This window comes from Nematolebias whitei, chromosome 10 (genome assembly GCF_014905685.2).
Source record: "Nematolebias whitei isolate Nwh7 chromosome 10, NemWhi1, whole genome shotgun sequence".
Lineage (NCBI taxonomy): Eukaryota > Metazoa > Chordata > Actinopteri > Cyprinodontiformes > Rivulidae > Nematolebias > Nematolebias whitei.
The window spans coordinates 50,949,206-50,965,559 of NC_056507.1; the positions used below are offsets into that span (position 1 = coordinate 50,949,206).

At 41.8% G+C, this 16,354-nt stretch overlaps 1 protein-coding gene across 1 annotated transcript in view; it reads left to right on the forward strand.

Moving 5' to 3' along the window:
* Positions 1-1,858: 1,858 nt before the first annotated feature.
* The window catches only part of pard6a (par-6 family cell polarity regulator alpha), a gene marked incomplete at its 5' end in the record, with an annotated part of 56,721 nt that continues 42,225 nt past the window's right edge, over positions 1,859-16,354 (forward strand). Inside the window, 1 exon segment of the mRNA XM_037683045.1 lies at positions 1,859-2,081. Coding sequence (XP_037538973.1) covers positions 1,859-2,081 — 223 coding nt within the window.

Below are 16,354 nucleotides of genomic sequence, written 5' to 3' on the forward strand. Positions count from 1 at the left end.
AAACAGCAGCTGGAAACAGTAATCCATGCCTTCGTCACCTCTCGGCTGGATTACTGCAATGCTCTTTATCTTGGAGTCAGCCAGTCCTCTCTCAGACTCCTCCAGTTGGTCCAGAACGCTGCTGCTCGGCTTCTAACTGGAGTTCAAAAAAGGGAGCACATCACCCCCACTCTGGCTTCACTCCACTGGCTGCCTGTTCATTTTAGAGTTAATTTTAAGATTCTTTTATTTGTTTTTAAAAGTTTAAATGGTCTTGCTCCATCCTACCTCTCTTGAGTTGCTTCACCCATACTCTCCTGATCGGTGCCTCAGATCAGCTGATCAGCTGCTCTTGGAGGTGCCGAGGTCTAAGCGGAGGCTCAGAGGGGACAGAGCTTTTTCTGTTGCTGCTCCAAGACTGTGGAGCGATCTCCCTCTTCCATCAGACGAGCCCCTTCACTGTCCAGTTTTAAAACTCTTTTAAAAACACATTTTTACTCCCTGGCTTTTAGCACACACTGAATTTACTCTGCACTGTTTTTATTACTTTTATTGATCTTAATGTTTTAACAACTGTTTTTATATGTTTAAATGTTCTTGATTTTATATGCACAGCACTTTGTGGCAGCTGTGGTTGTTTTAAAGGGCTTTATAAATAAAGTATTATTATTATTATTATTATTATTGTTATTGTTGCCAACCTGTACATGGAGGAGGTAGAAAAGAGAGCCTTGACGTCCTTTTCAGGGACACCACCAAGTCATTGGTTCAGGTATGTTGACGACACCTGGGTTAAAATTAAATCTCAGGAAGTCCAACATTTTACTGACCACATCAACTCTGTAGATAAATACATCAAGTTCACACGAGAAGATGTAAAAAATGGCAAGTTGGCTTTCTTGGACTGTGAGGTCTCACAGGTCTTTGAGAGAGGAGTAAAGGAGGCCATCTTTGTGAAAAGAAACCGTCCATCATTAAACAGGGGTGGAGGCCTCCGGGTTCAACTTTCCCCCTCTTACAATGTTATTATTGCTAGTATCACTCAGCCCTCTGTGAACAGTAAACAGCCATCAGGTGCTAATGATCCATTGTTAGGCTGATGGTCCTTCTTGAGCATGTGATCAGCTGGTTTTGGTTGTCAGCAGCAAAACTGGTTGATCCACTCTGAGAAGGTGCTATTTAAGAGACTGAGCTGAATACAGCTCCTCAGACTGAGGAAGTCTCTCGGATGAGAGACGAAACGTTTCTACATTTTTTGTTGTTTTGCTTTGTTTTGTTTTTTTGAATGTCCAGAGGACCAGATTTAACTTTTTTAGATCTACTTACACATTACTTTAAAAAGATAAGCACTACCCTCAGTAAAACATTACAGTACTTTTACTGTTGAATATATAATCTGAAGAGACTTGCATTTTGCCCAATGATTGTTGGAATAGGCACATCTTCTCTCGGTGACCCTCTGCATGGAAAAATACAAGGAAATGTACAAGGAAATGAAGCAGATAGATGGATAGTTCAAACAAATTAATGCGATAGTTACTTAATGTTTCCAGGCAAGCAGACAGAAATCAACACATTATACAAGTGTCTACAAAAATGATCTTGACAAGAAAAAGAGAGAAATACAATATAAATACATGTATAGTATAAATTAAATCTAAAACGTTTTTTTGTTTTATTTGTTGTGTTTTATTAGGAACTGTCTAGATTCATTCAACATTAATTTATACAGGTTAGTCTCACTGAGTCGCGAGGACTCATTTACAAGAGAGACCTGTTTTAAACAAAGAACACATATGAGGTACAGACATTGTACCTCAATGTAGAGGTGTGATGATTTGTGATGTGATGATCTCTGAGCTGCATATGTTTTGTGCAGTTTGAGGCGGAGTACCGTCGTTTTGGTCTGAAGAAGAATGGCTCAGGGGGCTTTAAGGAGTTCTACCACCTCCTCCAGACCATCCATCACATCCACGGATTGGACATGCTGCTGGAATATGCTGACATCCACGGAGACTTGCTCCCGATCAACAATGATGGAAACTTTCACAAAGCTGTCTCTTCAGCCAATCCGCTGCTGCGCATAATCATAACCAAGAGAGGTAAGAGGAGAGATGTGACATTCGAACACCTGGACACGTGTGGTGAGTCCAAAGGCCTAAACACGATGTCAGCATCTTGAAGAATTTGTTGTCATACTCAGTATTTAACACTAACCTATTGCCTTTGGCAGTGGACAACATTGTTGTTTTTTTTCTGTTTGGTTTTTTTTTGTATTTCAGAGTGTGTGCTTGTGAATGTAACAAAATACCTCATGATTCATTGTACATACTCTATTTTATTTAGATGCACCGATAGTGGCCGTTGGAAAAACACTGGCTTCAACTCAGTTTACAGATAATGAGCTAAAGTTAGATGTGGTTGTAGCTGAGAGTCGCCCACAGCTCACATTTAGAGCACTAACTGTAATGTCTGTTTTTACAACTTTGGTATTTCCTCTTACAGTAAATTATGCATGTCTCTTAGTAAAATATGTCAACCCATTGGACAGATTTTATTCAAACCCTCAGAAAGTCATCACTGCCTATTAAAGGCAGCCCCTATTATTATCCACCTGGAAATGATCTTGCTCTTCTATCAACATTAATGCAGCCCAAATCGCGATGTGTACCCCCACAAATGTTATATCAAAACAACCAGCTTGGACACGTGATGTGTGCTACTACATTTATTGGCATTTCGAGTTACTATGGCAACATAATTTTCAAACAAAGATGCAATTTTTCTCATTGAAAATACTGACAGAACACTTGTGACCCTCTAAGGTCACATGACCTAGAGTGGAGAGGTTCATGAAGGAAACAGAAACCTATCGAACAAGCTCTTCCTACTACTACATCTTTTAAGATACACTTATATATTATAGATCAAAACGTAGGCAGTTTTGTCTTCTTTCCACCAGTTTGTTTGGGTTGGCTGTAGGAGCTATGGTTTTTTCATGAGGTGCCGTAGAAAGGAGACCGAGACAATTTCACTCTAATGTTTCACCATTATAAAACTGGCAACTTTTTTGTTCGGATCACATTGTCAGGAGAGTTTTTAACTAGGGGTTGAACAGACTAGTCAATTAGTCGATTCTAGGGCAACTCGTTAGTTTTTGTATTTCACATCGACTAGTCGCAATCCTCCCCACCCCCCCGCTGTTCCCAGCCCTATTCCACCCAATCAACATAGTGGATTAAATAAATTAAAACTAAAAACAGCGGGGCAGTAGAGCTGGTCCATGACAGAGTTCAATTGCGCTTTCACATCTCCCCAAATGAACCGGACTTTCTAGGCAAACGAACTAGAGTTTGATTAAAGTGGAATAAACAGGGCTGGTGTGAATGCACCCTAAAAGTCCAGATGGATGACAGCGACCCAGCTGAAGCTTTCCAGCCGCTGTGTCAGCGGACACGCGCAGCTGACGACTGTTGATAACTAAAATAACTATAATATTATAATAAGCTGCTCCACCACCTCCAACCCCGCTGCCTTCAGTTCCATTCCACCTAATCCACGGTGCGGGATTAAATAAAATAAGGCTAAGAACAGTTGGCAGGCGGTGATGGAGTCCACCACCGCCTGCCAACTGTTCTTAGCCTTATTTTTTACGTGCCGCACGTTTTTCACTTTTGCAGCTTAATAGTTTTTGTTTTCCTTTGCGTTATGATAAACGGTAGGGGCATAAATATATGCCCAATGTTTTGTTGTTGTGCCTCATTGACCCCTTCATACAGCTCTATACTAGATCTCTACAAAGCTAATTGAAAAAATCATTCTAAAGAAACTAATCAGAGCTTTATCACATTCATACACTGATGGGACACACATCAGAGCCAATGAGGGGTTCAGTGTTTTGCCCAGGGACACTTCGGCATGTGACAGCTGGTGGATTCGAACCCCCAACTCTTGCATTGGAGGACGACTGCTCTAACCAATCAGCCACAACTGCCCTTGTTAACAACATATCTCATGAACAGCTCATTGGATATGTTTGAAACTCACAGAAAGTAATCATCAGATGTATCTCTAGAACTGATTAATGTTTGGAGCCATTTTTATTCAAGATGGCTGCCATAACTACCTCAGCAAACACAAAATTGACTATAACTCAGTAATTCTTTGAGATATTGAGCTGAAATCTAGTATGGTCATAGCTGACAGACTTGTTATTCCTAATGCAACTCAAATATCCAAGATGACCACTTTAGCGAAAAATGAAAATATAAGATAACTCGACCATTTTTAGAGTGATTCAGTTTAAATTTGGCCTATTGGTAACTGAGAACTATCCCTAATAGACTCTGACTGAAAAATCAGATATTTGAGATGGCCACATGAGCAAAAAAGGAAAAATACTATAAATCAGCCTGTAGATCCTTATTGAGTGAAACCTGAGCCTGAAGCCCCCATTGGCTTTGACATAATTCTTATCCAGTAAAACTAAATTATTCTCAGCGGCTTGTGTTAAAATGTTTACTTAAAAATAAAGGTCAAGATCAAGGTTTCTTTATTATTATTCGCATCTCATGTGGTACATGTGGTGGAGCGAAATTGTGCACACAAAGTCCCAGTGCCAACAAAAGTATAAATTGTAAAAGAAAAACTGTAATAAGATCTAAGGTATGAACTAAGAAACATGCTAAACTAATAATACGCTAAACCTTAATAGTAAAAAAACAATACGCCAAAAAACAGCAGTACGAACATTTGTCTGTGTGAGCAGATGAGTACAAAAGAACACAACAGCATGAAATAAATGAGCAGCATGACATCATCAGCATGGATAGGCAGCAGCACAGTCAGCAGTATGGGGGGCAGGAGTCTTCACATGGATCTTCAACTCTTCTCTGGAGTCATGCCACGTCCCAGCCTGTTTCAAGTCCTCCATCATCGTCCCTGTCCCCAAGAAGCCACGTGTCACAGGACCAAATGACTACAGACCTGTAGCTCTCACGTCTGTAGTCATGAAAACATTTGAACGCTTGGTTTCATCTCACCTCAAGTCCATCACCAACCCCCTCCTGGACCCCCTGCAGTTTGCCTACAGGGCCAACAGGTCTGTAGATGACGCAATAAACCTGGCTCTTCACTTCATCCTGCAGCACCTGGACTCCCCAGGAACCTACGCCAGGATCCTGTTCGTGGACTTCAGCTCCGCATTTAACACCATCCTCCCTGCTCTGCTCCAAGACAAGCTCTCCCTGCTCCATGTACCTGACTCCACCTGCAGGTGGATCACAGACTTCCTGACAGACCGGAGTCAGTGCGTATGGCTGGGGAGAGCTGTCTCGGACACTCGGACTATAAGCACAGGATCTCCACAGGGCTGTGTGCTTTCCCCCCTGCTTTTCTCCCTGTACACCAACTGCTGCACCTCCAGCCATGACTCTGTGAAACTTATTAAGTTTGCAGATGACACCACCCTCATCGGGCTCATCTCAGACGGTGATGAGTCTGGATACAGGAGGGAGGTGGACCGGCTGGTGACCTGGTGCAGCAGCAACAACCTGGAACTCAATGCCCAGAAGACAGTGGAGATGATTGTGGATTTCAGGAAAGCCACAGCCCCTCTGCCCCCCCTCACCTGTAATGATACTCCCATCACCACTGCAAATTCTTATCGGTTCCTCGGCACCACCATCACCCAGGACCTCAAGTGGGAGCCGACCATCAGCTCCCTCATCAAGAAGGCCCAGCAGAGACTGTACTTCCTGCGACAGCTGAAGAAGGCCAAGCTACCGGCCAAGCTAGTGGTGCAGTTCTACACGGCCATCACCGAGTCCATCCTCAGCTCCTCCATCACGGTGTTGTACGCCGGGGCCACTGCCAGGGACAGACTCAGACTGCAGCGCGTTGTGCGCTCAGCTGAGAAGATCGGCTGCAGCCTTCCATCCCTCCACGACCTGTACGTCTCCAGGACTGTGAGGCGAGCAGGTCGGATCACAGCTGACCCTGCTCACCCTGCACACGGACTGTTTGAACCACTCCCCTCAGGCAGGAGGCTTCGGTCCATTCGGACCAGAACCTCCCGCCATAAGAACAGTTTCTTCCCCTCTGCTGTTGGACTCCTGAACACTCATAATGCTACCTCATAATTTCTGCTTTGGTCACATTACATCTGTATTATAACTGAATACTCCATCTGTACTGTTCTCTAAGCTTTTTTATTGTTTTCTATTGTATGGGTGTACATATAGTTATGTTATGTTTTTAATTTTACTTTATTTGTGGGTGTACACAGGTCTTATGTCTTATGTAATGTTCTCATTTTTACTTAATTTTTACTTTATTTTTACTTTATTTTACTTTATTACTATTCGCACCTTATGTCGAAGCAAATTCCTAGTTTGTGAACCTCAATCTTGGCGCGGTTGCTTTTGTTCAGTTCCTGGTTGTTCTTGTGGGGCAAGAAAACAACCATATCTGTCCTACCATGCTTTTCATGACACACCCAGACTGTAAGGATGGTACTTTTCTGTGGCCCGGTTTGTGTCTGTGTTCCCTCGTGCTCCCTCATTAGTTCCATTGTTACCACCCGTGTCTCGTCCCAGCTGTCTGTAATCATGTCTCGTCTTGTCTCTGTATATAAGCCGTCTGTTCTGTCTTGTTGATCGTCGCGTCGTACTCGTTGGATCTCCTGTGTCTTCCCCTGAGTCTTCCTGGTTCCTCGAGTCTCCCGTGTCTCCTGAGTCCTCCTGAGTTTCCCGTGCCTCCTTCCTATGTTCATGTAAGTTTTGCTGCCCCGTCAGCTAGTTGTTTTGTATCCTTATTTATCATTAAATTCCTATTTTTGCAATTCTGCCGAGTTGAGTCCCTGTTCTGCACTCTGGGTTCGCTCCTGACCACAAATCCTAACACAGACCAAAGGATGCAGAGGATTCAAGCGATCAGGAGAGATGAGGGTCCCGACTTCTGCATAAAGCCAGGGAGCACTTGTAGCCTGCATTTCACTCAGGAGGATTTTGTCCGTGGATCCACCACCAGCTGCTTTAAAAGTTGAACTGTTTCTTTCTCTTCACCTGGAATAATTTCACCGCACCAGCTAAGAGAGAGTTTGTTTTTAGAAGACTCAGAAACAGCAGCTTGTCCTCTCACAGAAAGCCAGCCAGGCTGAAGCTGCTGCTGGAGTCCACGTGAAACTCACTTCACCTGTACACCAGGTGTAGATGTCTGTGATGGTGGGGAGGCTGACTCAGACAGACTTCTGTACAGCCTTCTCCACTCTCTGCAAAGCTTTTCTTCCTGCAGCTGGGCAGCCTGCATGCCACACGTTGATGCTGGAGCACAGGATGCTCTCCACTGCACACTCAGGCTGTGGCTGAGTGGTTAGAGCAGTCGTCCTCCAATACGAGTGTAAGGGGGTTCGATTCCACCAGCAGTCACATGCCGAAGTGTCCCTGACACTGAACCCCTAAATGCCTCCGATGTGTGTCCCATCAGTGTATGAATGTGATAAAAGCATTGATTATTCTTTGCATAGATATAGTAGAATGCTGTATTCAATTCAATTAAATTCAGTTTCTTTATATAGCGCCAAATCACAACAAAGTTGTCTCAGGGCACTTTACAGAAACATTCACATACATAGAAAAGCCAATTAGTAAAGTTCTCTATCTAAGGAATCCAGCAGACAAGATGAATCTTGGCTTCGTTGCAGTCTCCCATCCTGAGCAAGCACAGTGGCAACAGTAGAAAGAAAAACTCCCTTTTAACAGGAAGAAACCTCCAGCAGAACCAGGCTCAGGACAAGAGACCATCTGCTTTGACCGGCTGGTTTAGAGGACAGGGAGGAGAGACAGACAAACACAGAATGGTAAATCCAGGTATAAGTCCAGGTGTGTCTGACAGACAAAAAAACACATGTTAAGGATAGAAAAAATAATTACAAATGCAAAACAGGTTGAGCAGAGTACGTAAAGACAGAAGTAGAGTGAAATTTGTGGTCAGTTTGTCCTCCAGCAGTCTAAGCCTATAGGAGCATAACTAAGGGACAGCTCAGGAAACCCAAGCCAACCCTAACTATAGGATTTAGCAAAAAGGAAAGTCTTGAGCCTAGTTTTAAAACTGGACAATGTGTCAGCCTCACGGACAGAGATTGGAAGTTGGTTCCACAAGAGAGGAGCCTGATAACTGAAAGATCTGTCTCCCATTCTATTTTTGTAAATTCTAGGAACCACAAGTAAACCTGCAGTCTGAGAGCGAAGTGCTCTGTTAGGAAAATATGGAACAATAAGATCTGTAATATAAAATGGAGCCAGGTTGTTGAGAGCTTTGTAAGTTAGAAGTAAGATTTTGAATTCTATTCTGGATTTGACAGGGAGCCAATGGAGAGAAACTAAAACTGGAGAGATATGATCTCTCCCAGTAACTCCAGTTAAGACTCTGGCAGCAGCATTTTGGATCAACTGAAGACGTTTTAAAGAAGTATTTGGACATCCAGATAATAAACCATTGCAATAGTCCAGTCTAGACGTGACAAATGCATGGACCAGTTTTTCTGCATCATTTTTAGATCAGATGTTTCTAATGTTAGTGATATTACGCAGGTGGAAGAAGGAGGTTCTAGTAACGTTTTTAATGTGGGGGATAAAAGACATGTCCTGATCAAAAATAACACAAGATTTTTAACATAACACCAAGATTGAATGAGTAAATGAGGACACAGATTGTGATGTAAAGCACTTTGAGTATCTTGATCAGATAGAAAAGAACTATATAAGTGCAGTTCATTTACACCTGTAGAAGGAGGTGAGGACTGAGCTTCCCAGCCCAGCTCACCTCAGCTGCCTGAGGAAGTAAAGTCTCTGATGTGCTTTTTTGATCAGGCTGGTAGTGTTGTTGACCCAGCTGAGGTTGTCGTTCAGATGCACACCCAAGTACTTGTAGTCGGAGACCACTTCCACCGCACATCCTGCCACGATTGGGGGGGGGGGGGGGGGTGATGTGTTTGTTCCATCTGAAGTCCACGAGTATTTCCTTTGTCTTCTTCACATTGATGTGAAGGTTGTTTTCCTGCACCAGCTCTCCAGAAGTTCCACCTCCTGCTTGTAGCTGGACTAATCGTTATTGTAATGCATCCAACTACCGCTGTATCATCTGCAAACTTTACAGAATGACAGCCTGGATGGGTAGGTGCACAGTCATATGTGAGCAGAGTCAACAGGAGGGGGCTCATCCCACAGCCCTAGGGAGAGCCAGTGCTGAGGGTTATGTTAGAGGAGGAGAAGTTGTGGATCCTCACAAACTGTGGTCTATTTGTTAAGAAGTCCAGGACCCAGTTGCAAATGGATAGTCTTAGTCCTAGTGTGAGTAGTTTGTCTATCAGGGTCTGGGAAATCATGGTGTTGAAGGCAGATGTGAAGTCCACAAAGAGCATAGGAGCCCTTCTGTTTCAGGTGGGTGAGAGCAGTGTGGACCACAGAGGAGATGGCTTCCTCTGTTGATCGATTCTTAAGGTATGCGTACTGGTGAAGGTCCTTGCTGATTTTGATGGTAGCTTTGATGTGGGTCATGACCAGTCTTTCAAAGCATTTAGTGACTATTGAGTTGAGGGCTACTAGCCGATAGTCATTCAGACCAATCACTCTAAAGCACTTTGGAACTGGGGTGATGGTGGTGGTCTTTAGGCAGGTGGAAACTTGGCAAAAATAAAACAGGTACAGCAAAAAAGTAAGCAAAAACAACTTATCCATGAGTTGTAATTAAACAGAAAAAGAGTAAGGGAGGTCAAAAAAACTGTTTGGCTTCACTCCGCATCTTGTCTGTCTGGAACTTTTTCTTCTGCCCCACCCACATCACATGACTTAAATAAACATGTTGCCATCCTCAAATCAACAAAGATCTACACATTAAGCAAATATCTTCAGTTATGCATATAATATTTACAAAATTTAGTTTAGGCTCCTACACTTCATCATATATTTTTAAAGAAAATATGTTCAAACAATGTGTCCCATCTTATAATCAACATGATTGTGGATTTTGATTTGACCCCAAATGGCAGATTAAAGAGACTTGGACACAGAAGTACAAAAGGTGTTGGTTTATTTACAGTGCGGGAACGGATAGGAGAATGGTTGCGGGAGGAAGAGGGAGACAAGATGAGTATCTGAAAACCAGTAGATAATTTTGTTGGTTTAAAGGAAGTTATTTGTCTTACTGAATGTTTGTTTTGCAATTGGCATTGACGAGGAGGGGAAACCAGGAGTCCAAAGGAGGAGGAAGATCCAGGGAGGTGAGTATCCAGAGTCCAGTGTAGGTTTGTAGCAGACAAATCCAGAATGGTTGTAGAGTTGAGCTTGGGTGTGCAGAATTGGTAGACCAGATGCAGCCAAGGAGCCAGGATGAACATGAACAGATGAGTCAGACAGGAACAGAACTAACGAGCAGAGCAAGAAGCAGGTTAGCAAAACTTCTTTACAAAATGTAAATGGCTGTAACAGAATTTACCCAAAGGCAATTAATGCTCCGGCGTAGGCTGAACGTCTGGTCGAAGCTTAAATAGTGGAGAGGGTTCAGGTTTTAGATGAGGCACAGGTGTAGCTGATCAGATGACCAATGCTGTGGAAGAAGGTGGTACTGGAGGCAGAATTCAAAATCCCAGAATAATGTCCATAATAAAGCATTGATCTTTGAAAAGTTCTTTATTCATCATCTTCAGATTCTTGAAGGAGATGTAGCTTTGTCACAGAAAGGCAAAGCTGTTGGTCCTTACTTTAACTTGACGGACAAATCCTTTGCCGTCAGGAAATATCTCCATTACCTTTCCAAGAGTTCAGGGGTTTCTGGGTGAAGTGTCATCAACAATAAAGTCCATGCTCAATAATCCAGGTATACAATCCAACATTTTTGTCAGGTCATCTGGACAGTTTCTTTTTTTGTGCTGAAATGTTTCGCCTTCGGTTCGGAAGGCTTCATCAGCAATAAGCACCACATCATCAACATGCAAGTTTCTTCTGGATGTGGACCATTGCTGTTGTTCTTGGAATTGTGTGATGTATTCTTTACACCATAATTTCCAGAAGACATCCAAAAGCTACTGAATCTGTCTCCATCTGTGTTTAGCATACTGGTAATCTTTGTTGAACACTCCAGGTGGTAGATCAGGTTTGACTTTGAGCATTAACAGATGATTCGGTGTTAACACTTCTAAATCATTCAGATCTGAAGATGCGGTTATGGGCCTATTGTTCATGATTGCTTCAGCCTCATTTAGCAAAATATGGAGCCCATCTTCATCCAACATCTGCTCCTTAACAGTGGTGTTCTGAATCTTTCTCACTGAGTGAATCCAAAACTTCCAGCTTCCGACGACATGAATGACTTCATCTTGATAAACTGGATTAAGCTTGTATAGTGAGCTGTACTTTTTCACCTTGTAATGTTCCTTCAGCATTGCCAAGTCCTCATTAAACTCCTTTCTTTGGCAGTGCTTCACAAGTTCTGTTCCATCCATCCATTATCTTTACCCGCTTATTCCATTTTGGGTCACGGGGGTCGCCAGTGCCCATGTCCAGCAATCACTGTGCGAGGGGCGGGGTACACCCTGGACAGGTCGCAAGTCCATCACAGAAGTTATGGTCCTGCCTTCTTTAAATCTTTGTAGTGTCCATCCTTCCAAGAACCTAAAGACAAATGTCCTCAGAGACATTACATCTACTCTACCCCCTCTTTTCCTGCTAATCTGGGACAGATACTTGCATCCTGCTCTGACACAGGAAGTTTCTTTGTTAACCTTCTCTGTGTGTGTTAAAATCTACAACTGGGACCACCCTGACATGCTGTATGATTTTGTGTAATTCATCTTCTATGTTTAGTCACCAGACTTTTGCCCCTTTTCCACCGTCACGGCGCGGGTCGGATATTTCCGGGTTGAAGCGCGTTTGAGGTCTTTCCACTGTTCCAGAAACCGTCTCGCCTCGCTAAATTCTGGCCCGGCTTCTCAAGGGTTCCGAGCGAGCCGCGCCGTGACGTCAGAAACACTGTCGGTCACTGATTGGTCGGGGGGAGGAGTCTGTGGAGTCTTTCCAAACAACCCGATCCACCATTTTTTCTCTACCGCTTGCCATTAGCGATAACACGAGGAGCGTATCTTTTAGTATTTTGAAGCTATACAACAACAATAATATCAAAGCCGTGGTCAAATGCAGAAGTGCAGGTGTTGTTGTGCTTGGTGGCCGACGAAAAAAGTCAAAGCGAGCTAGATGGAGGATTGGAGGGTGGTTTGGACACGACTACTGCTCTACTTGAACCATTTATAGAAGATGGTGAGTGTTTTCTAACTTTAAACATATTTTAAGTTACTCATCCCATCGGTTCTGAACATATTTTTAACTAACAAAAGAGGCTGACGCCATAATAGTACAACGTCGGTGCTACGATGCTAAGCTAATTTGCATAAATGCTAACTGTCCTCCGGTCCCGTTTCTCACTGTATTTTATCCAGAACGTATTTCAGCGCGTGATGGTTCATCTCTAAACTCCACATTAAACCCTCCAAGCCTCCTGGCTCCTGCTCCATCAGAGGAGTCTGCACCTGACAGAGCTCCATCACAGCCCACCTGCACCTCACAGAGCAGCACAACGCTGCAGCTTCTGTGCTCGGTAAGAACAGATGCAACTGTTCCACATCACTTTATTTGTGCCGATAAGGACTTGATTTATTTTATTTTTAAAGTAAAAAACTAAAATGTTGAATAAATACTGAATTGGGATGAAATTATGTACACAGGGTCCCAGTTACAGACAACAAAATGTAAAATAAAAACAGTAATAAGATCTAAGATATGAATTAAGAAAAATATCAACTAAAAAACATCTACTAATAAAACACTAAGCACTAATAGCAGTAAACAATCAAAACAATACGTCAAACAGCAACATGAACTAGAGTTTGTGCAGCCTCATGAATATATAACACTGAAGAATCACATCATGTAGCTGCTGATCAGTTTCATGTTGCTGCTGATCAGTTTCATGTTGCTGCTGATCTGTTTCATGTTGCTGTGTTCATGCATGCTCGTCTGTTCACACAGACTCATGTCCGTGCTGCTGTTCTGCGTATTGTGTTTAATGTTTTTATGCTATTAGAGCTTATCATATTTTTAGTTGATGTTTTTCTTAGTTCATATCTTAGATCTTATTACTGTTTTTCTTTTATATTTTATTGTTGGATGTAACTGGGACCCTGTGAACATAATTTTGATCCACCACATGGACCACATGTGGTGCGAATGACAAAGAATATCTGCATCTGTATAATACTTTCTGATTCATATATCCATTATTATCATTTTCATTATTTTTAAATCAATTTATTTTTCATTTTCTTATTTGATCAGTTTATTATTATTAATATATCTATTATAGCTGTTAGCTGCACCTTTCTTTGTTTCATGCATTTATTCAAAAACAGTATATCTTGAATTAACCACCTGTTTCTTCTTTCTAGTGAAGAGAAAGAGAAAAGAGTCCAGTAAAGAAAAGTCTTATTTCATCACTGAATGAACATGAAGAACTGAAGCGGACACAGCAGGAACAACACTTGTGTCTTCTTCTGGATGAAGCCCGTGAGACGAGGGACACACAGATACACAATCATTAGTTGGACGCAGTAGTTTTTATTTTTCTACATTTTTCACTTCTTACTTTTCATATTAAACAATTTTTTTCTTAAGTGGTGTCCTTGAACATTAAATTTCCTAAACAAATTTTACAATGTTAAGTTCATATAGTGTTTGTTTAAATTCATACTGGAAGTTGAGAAGAATTTCCAATTGCATTTGATCTTTAATGGATCCTAAGAAAAGATTACTAGAATCTGCTCAACTGTTATTATGTTATAAATGTTTTGTTCTAGGATGAAGTGACACAAAAACAGTAAAAAATTCAGAAAGGATAGTTATCAATTATCAGTCATCAGTTATCTTTTAGCAGTTATCGTTTATCGTCCGTACAACTGTGGCCCGAGAGATTCAGCTGAAAGTCCTGGTGCACCTTTTATTTGAACCTGCAGAGATTTGAACAGCTGATCTGAAGCAAACAGGCAGGTGTTCACCTGAACTGACCACTCCTGCTGTTTGATGGTCTCCTCCTTCGCCACCCGTCCATCCATCCATCCATCCATCCATCCATCCATCCATCCATCCATCATCCATCCATCCATCCTCTTCTGCTTCAGGGTTGTGGGAGCAGCATCTTCACCAGGGAGGCACAGACATCAACAGCCACCTCTTCAACTCTTCTAGGACCCCATGGTGTTCACAGACCAACTGACTATTTATTAATTAATATCCTGATGCTGCTCAATAATCCAGGTAGAAAAATCTAAAAAGTTAAGTCTGGTCCTCTGGACATTCACAAAACAAACAATACAGTTCATAATAAATAAACTAAATGTTTTTTGTTTGTTTTGTTTTTTGAATGTCCAGAGGACCAGACTTAACTTTTTTAGATTAATAAGTAATAAATTTATGTTTTAATTTAATGAAAGACAAATCTTTAAAATTCAAGGACAAAATTTAACCTAATTGTTTTCAAGTCTGTATCTTATTGTAAAAGCAGTTTCAAAGATTACAGCACAGTGGGATGTTTTGCAATTTTAACATGAACCTTGTGCATATCTGTAAATAATAAAAGTGAAGATATTTTTAATACATCTTTATTGTAAAAATCTATACTAAAATGAAAAACACATGGGTTTAAAGCAGCAGTAAGGTAGGATTATGAATCAGGTTTAAAAGTTACAGCTCATGAGGTACTCCATTAGAGCATGACATCTTTTCCACAACATCATGAGACAAAACCTTCAGGGTGTTCTTCTTCTAATACGTTTAGTGGTGGCTAGTAAGTAGCTTAAGGGAGCACTACCGCCACCAGGTGGTAAGACGAGTTGGATTCTAGTCCCCGCCTACAGAGCTGGTCCAGAAATGTACATGGAAACACAACAGACCCGAACCGATCTGAACCAACCCGAACTGATCTGATCCGCTCTGTGACGGTAGAAAAGGGGCATAAGAGACTCCTTAAGAAGGGTCTTGATCAAAGAGCTTCACTTGGCCTTATCAACAGAGACTGGTCGCCATGACAATAAAGGAAGCTAACCCCCCCAGTTGAAGTTCTGATTCAAAGAAACCTATTTTGTTTTTATCAGCATGGTGTCACACGTCCTTAACAAAGGGTCATTGTATTATCTTCTCTGAAGATAATTTCTTTTTTTGAATCTTCTCTGAAGAACTTTGAAAAGGGAGATTTTAATTACATTAATTATACAGCGGGATACCCCTACTGTAAGAAGTCCTCTGATTGGTTAAAAGTTAAGGGGCCCGTCTTCTGGGTGTCAGGTATACTGAACACCAAGGGAGTTGTGAAACGGCAGATGATGAGGAGAGTTGGCTTTGGATCATCAGCTGAGCTGAGCAGATGGAATGTGTAGTTGTGGAGAGTTGATGAGACTCTCTGAGAAACAACAGCCATATGATGGAAGACATGTCTAGCTGAGAGATGGTGGACATCCAGAAAAACCTCAAACACCCTTGAGCTAAAGGTACAAGCCGAATAGACCGCAGCCCTGAGAAACGACATCCTTCTTGGGACAGTGGTCCACTGGCTTCTTTCATGCATCTGCTGTGGTAATAAGAGATGAACATCTTCCTTCTGATGAGAGGACCACAAAACAGTGCCAACTAAGGTTGTTTAGATCATTTAATTCATGAATCTGAGATAAACTTACCTAAATTTTAATGTTAAGAGATAGACCTTAGTCCAAATTTAATCAAAACCCCTTCTCAAAGTCCTCAGATTTATGCCAGTTACTTTTTAAAATAATATTATTAGTTGTTTATTCATATTCAATGTTTGCCATAATTTTCATGTCATAATTCAAACTGAAAATAAACCTTACAGAACTGTATTTAAATTACGGATTCTTTGTGTTTTCTTCAAGGCACAAGAATTAAATTCGCTCCAAGAACTCATGGTTTATATATGTTTGAGGTGAGGCCGGTCCAGAGTAAATACCTGTTAAAGGGTAGGAGTTTGACCTGACCAGAAGTCCAGTATCCTGTACATATATTCCTCTAGATCTCTTTTGGCACCCAACGTGGGGCGAACGTTTAATTCACCCATGAAAAAGCAGAAGAATGTTTTTAACATGCTGATTAATTTTGGGCTGAGTTGAGTGAAACAGTTTCACTTTCCAACCTGCTGGTCTGATCAGCCAGTCGGAGGAGAGGAGCAGACCGCTGCAGGTCTGTGTGTTTGTTTACATTCTGAAATGAAGGTTTTAATTCTGAGAGGATCGAACAGCTCTCGGTGTCTCTTACCACTGAGG